Source organism: Malus domestica, chromosome 01 (genome assembly GCF_042453785.1).
Source record: "Malus domestica chromosome 01, GDT2T_hap1".
Lineage (NCBI taxonomy): Eukaryota > Viridiplantae > Streptophyta > Magnoliopsida > Rosales > Rosaceae > Malus > Malus domestica.
This window is the reverse complement of record NC_091661.1, coordinates 21,286,976-21,291,724: the sequence shown is the minus strand read 5'-3', so window position 1 is coordinate 21,291,724 and position 4,749 is coordinate 21,286,976. Positions and strand designations below refer to the sequence as shown.

General features: G+C 36.0%; 1 protein-coding gene across 1 annotated transcript; it reads left to right on the top strand.

The window, feature by feature from the left end:
• The first annotated feature begins 1,730 nt into the window (after positions 1-1,730).
• LOC103439498 (monocopper oxidase-like protein SKU5) lies at positions 1,731-4,402 on the top strand. Its single transcript, XM_070805750.1, has 8 exons — positions 1,731-1,886; positions 1,999-2,108; positions 2,267-2,537; positions 2,621-2,750; positions 2,922-3,279; positions 3,407-3,775; positions 3,910-4,166; positions 4,296-4,402. Exons 1-8 carry the CDS (start codon positions 1,731-1,733, stop codon positions 4,400-4,402), a joined length of 1,758 nt encoding a protein of 585 aa, XP_070661851.1.
• Positions 4,403-4,749: the final 347 nt, after the last annotated feature.

Here is a 4,749-nt window from a genome sequence, read left to right as displayed (position 1 = left end):
TCTTACAATTTCCGTGGTTTTTATTCATTTTTTATCGATATCGATAATATCCCGATATTTCCATCGAAATTTCCGTGTTTTTGGACTACCGATATTTCCGATATCATCGATATTTTATACCTTGATCATAAATCAAATCGAAACCAATGGACTTCCCCCTCCAAAATGGGTGCGGAACTTGAATACGAAGATGGAATTTGGGTCCCTCACCTCTGAAAACATTGTTTATACAATTAATTTGTCACTCCAAAAGTTGTTGAGTTTCTGCTTTCTCTACTCTTTTAAAATGTTTCTTGCTCACTTATATGACTAATTAATCTTTTATTATCTTATAGGGAGTTCTTAGTAGGGAATGCCGTTTTGATGAATTTCCAATTGAACTAGAAGATAAATCTGAAGATGAAAAAAATGATGATGAACTAGGTAATCAAACTCAAGAGCTACAACGACAGATTGCTAATGCATGGAGAGCTGACATAGCTACAAATATGTGGATAGATGTTGTGAGTGATAGCAATCAAAGATGAGAAATAGAATTAATTGTTTTTATGGATTGGAGTATGCAATTTGTGTTTGAAAAACTTTGATAGCTAGTTTATTTTGTAAGCCTTTAACTTTCAAGATTTTGGATGCCAATGTTTAATTTCACTTTGATAGCTACTTAACATTGCATGTGAACTTGGTATTGTGATTTGTATTAGTAGGATGAAACTGATTTTGGCTTCTAAAGGGAAGGAAATTGTTGATCAAATTCTCTGAAATTCTCTAACCCCATATAAAAAATTCTCTCACAATTCATGTGAATTCTCTGGAAGTTATAATTTAATTCACTCAAAATCTCTGGGAATTCATTTTTTTTCTTCTCAAACTCTCTTAAATTCCGTAGATTTAAATTCCCTGAAACTCTCTCAAAATCTGTTAAGTTTTGGTGTTAAAGGAGCTATTTAATAATAGCCACATGTTTTGTTCAAAGAAAAAAAAATAGCCACATGTCATGGGGTGGTATTTTTCTGGTACCAATGTTTAGGTACAGAAGATTTGAACTACAACAAACCTTGATATATGATGATAAAACACCACATTTTTTCTTTTTAAAATTTTATTATTATTATTAGAGAAGAGAAAGAGTTCGAAACTATTACAATAATTTAGAAGATGAGTAGTTTCGAATTGAAGATGCATAGGTAGAAATGCAACATCTTTTAACTCTTTTTTCAAATAAAAAGTTAAGAAAATAAACTTGTGATGAAGAAATAAAAAGTTGAGAAAATAAACTTGTAAATATCTTCAGGCTAGTTGTCACGTAGTATAATATGTTTAACGAAAATAGCAAAATTGTAAAGTTTAATTGAAATTCAATCATCTTCAACAGAAGTCCAACTAAATCAGATCTCCCTCTCCAATTAGAAGTCAAATAAAAAGAAATACCTAGTCCACGATTTCCTAAAGTGCTGAGAAAAACAAGGAAACTGATCTTATTCTTATTTAATTTCAAACGTGTCTCTCCAATTTTTTTCATCTTTTTCCTTGGCCTTTTGTGTTTACACCTGATCAAAAGTGCCGTAGATATCGTATTTTACGTTCTTTCCGCAGGCGTTTATGATAACTATGCTATTAACTTAACGATTATATAATTAATTAGTAGCTAATTAGCCTTTATTTACGTGAACACAAGGAGGAGGACAGTTTACTGCAGGCTTTGCATACGAAGGAGTTAAAGTCCATGCAATATGGCATGGCCTAGTGTTGATCGTCGTCCATGGCTGATCATTGTTCCTGCAACTCTTTTCATATTCTTTGCGCTAGCTGTTTCTGCTGAGGATATTTTTCTTGACTGGCACGTCACTCTTGACACAAGTATCAAACCGGCATCCGTCGACCAACCGGTATGAACAAAATCATAGATTACTAAAAACATTTTTTTTTTATGTGTTTGATTTGTTTGATTTATTTTATCTTCTTTGTTTTCCTGAGATATTCTACACTTGGTAAATTCAGGTTATCGCCATCAACGGGCAGTTTCCGGGGCCGCTAATCAATGGCACAACCAATGATATGTTTCATGTCAACGTGTTTAATGAAATGGATGAACCGCTTCTCATAACTTGGTAGGGCCAAATATCTTTGTTTATATCGTATTTATTGATCAATACTCTCGTCAAGTTTTCTTTGAGAGTGCTTTATTTTATGGGATTCACTTTTTTAAAGATCAGGCTAGAGATTTGAGAGGCCTAGAGCCTAAAGATTAAGGGTTGTAATGGTGCAGGAATGGCATACAACAAAGACTAAACTCTTGGCAAGATGGAGTATCAGGCACAAACTGTCCTATTCTTCCTGGCAACAACTGGACTTATATGTTCCAGTTCAAAGATCAAATTGGCACTTTTTCCTACTTCCCTTCCCTCAGCTTCCAGAAAGCCGGAGGAGCTTTTGGTGCGATTCGTGTCAATAATCGTCCAGTTATCCAAGTACCATTTCGGAAACCAGAAGCAGAATTTGATCTTCTCATTGGTGACTGGTACGAAAGAAGCTACAAGGTACGTAATTGACAACCGATCAACATGTTATTGATCGACAAATGTGAACTGTGACCAAAATATGTACATTTGTTATGTAACAGGAAGTTAGGTCCTTGATGAGCACCAAGTCCATGGCATACAACAGCACTCCTGATAAAATTTTAATGAATGGAAAAGGTGCATATTTGGTACCTCCTACAGAAATCCATGAGTCCTTAAATGTTACAAAAGGTACATACAAAGATGCATATACATTTATCAAGTTTTTCCACAATGTGGTTAACCGCATTTGGACATGTCGTATATTATTCACTGTTCACTTACATTTGTCGATTTTGTGGTTGATATGGCATGACTGATCTATATAAAAATATGATTAAATATGCTATTGTATATATGCAGGGAAGACTTACAGAATTAGGATATCGAATGTTGGGACTGCATGGAGCTTCAATTTTAGGATTCAAAATCACAGAATGGTTTTGGTTGAAACAGAAGGATCCTATACAAATCAAATTACATTGGACTCTCTTGATGTTCATGTTGGGCAGTCCTACTCTGTGCTTGTCACAGCTGACCAAACTGTTTCGGACTATTACATGGTGGCAAGTCCTAAAATGTTCAATGCCACAGATGTGAACAAATTTGGCATTGGTGTACTGCACTATGATAACTCTACCACACCTGCCAGTGGGTCTCTTCCAACTGGTCCTGATCCGTTTGATCGAGAATTCTCCATCAATCAAGCTAAGTCCATCAGGTAATCCTCGAGACTTCTCCATTTATTACCAATTAATTTTGGGTTAGATGTTCTGAACCGGTCGTCTTGTCTTGTGATAAATGCATTATATCACCATTTTATGATTGAAATTTTTTGCCTTGTGAAGGTGGAACTTGACCACAGGGGCTGCAAGGCCTAATCCACAAGGATCCTTCAATGTTCATAACGTTACACTGTCACAAACATTCATCCTTCATGCATCCATAGCAGAGATTTTTGGTTTAGCTCAGTTTACAGTCAATAATGTGTCTTACTTGGCCCCAGACACACCACTAAAGTTGGCTGATCAGTTTCTCAATGGGTCGGGAATTTACGATCTTGATAAATTTTCTACCAATTCTTCGAATGTTGAATCCGTACGTGGAGTTTTTGTTGCCACGGGGACACATAAAGGGTGGATAGAACTTGTTTTCCAGAATGATTTGGAGGATATGGATGCTTGGCATTTGGACGGATTTGGATTCTTTGTTGTTGGGTAAGTACAAGTCTAACATACTTAGGGCAACGTTTCTTGCCATGCAAGTACTTGTGCGAGTGATTAAACCCAACAACATAATATATCACTCTCACATTTCATACTAATATTGTATCTTGAAATTTATTTCTCAGCTTTGGAACTGGAAAATGGAAGCCTGAGTCGCGCTCTAGTTACAACCTCTATGATCCGGTCGTGCGATCTACTGTGCAAGTGTACCCGGGCGGATGGAGTGCAGTTTATGCATACCTTGATAACCCAGGAATGTGGAATTTGAGGTCACAACGCTTGAAAAATTGGTATTTGGGGGAAGAGCTTTATGTGAGAGTGTATGATGCCGATCCAAACCCTGCCAAGGAAAGGCCTCCTCCATCTAACCTCCTCCTATGTGGTCAGTCGTAGTGTTGTTAATTGAACCCCATCACCTTAATTAATTTCTCGGTCTTATTATTAAGTTGATAATCCTCTTCTTAAATGATATGCTAGATTTATTTACTTTATTTTATTTTCATTTTTGCAGGAGCGTTTGCTCCTTTTGCCCCAGGTGCTCCACTTGCTCCTTCTCCGCCTGCAGGTCCGCCACCGAAGCCATCTAAGGCACCATCTTTGCAAACAGCAGCAGGGTAATTAACCACTACTGATTATTATTGTTTTAGTTTGAAAAATTTTAATCCAATAATTTGAAGCTATCCTATCTTTCTTTCTTGTTTGCATGTTTGTAGGTTTCACATTGCTTTGATCTGCATTGTTGCAACACTCCTTCAAATTTCACGAGGATTATCAATTTTTTGGTAGGGGTAGCAAAATGGCCTTAAAAGTTAAGAAACTAAATTGTTTTTATTAGAATATTCGTTGGACAAAATCCTACATTATTGTATTATATTTTTTGGTTATTCGATTTACTATAATTGGCTTAAATTTAATCTGTAGTCTTGAGCAAAGAAAAGTTTCACACGTTCTGGTCTACCTTAACA

Coding starts and splice junctions, on each gene's coding strand:
- LOC103439498 (XM_070805750.1), top strand. CDS start 1,731: ATGGCATGGCCTAGTGTTGATCGTCGTCCATGGCTGATCATTGTTCCT. Junction 2,538..2,620: donor GGTACGAAAGAAGCTACAAG/GTACGTAATTGA, acceptor GTTATGTAACAG/GAAGTTAGGTCCTTGATGAG. Junction 4,167..4,295: donor ATCTAACCTCCTCCTATGTG/GTCAGTCGTAGT, acceptor TCATTTTTGCAG/GAGCGTTTGCTCCTTTTGCC.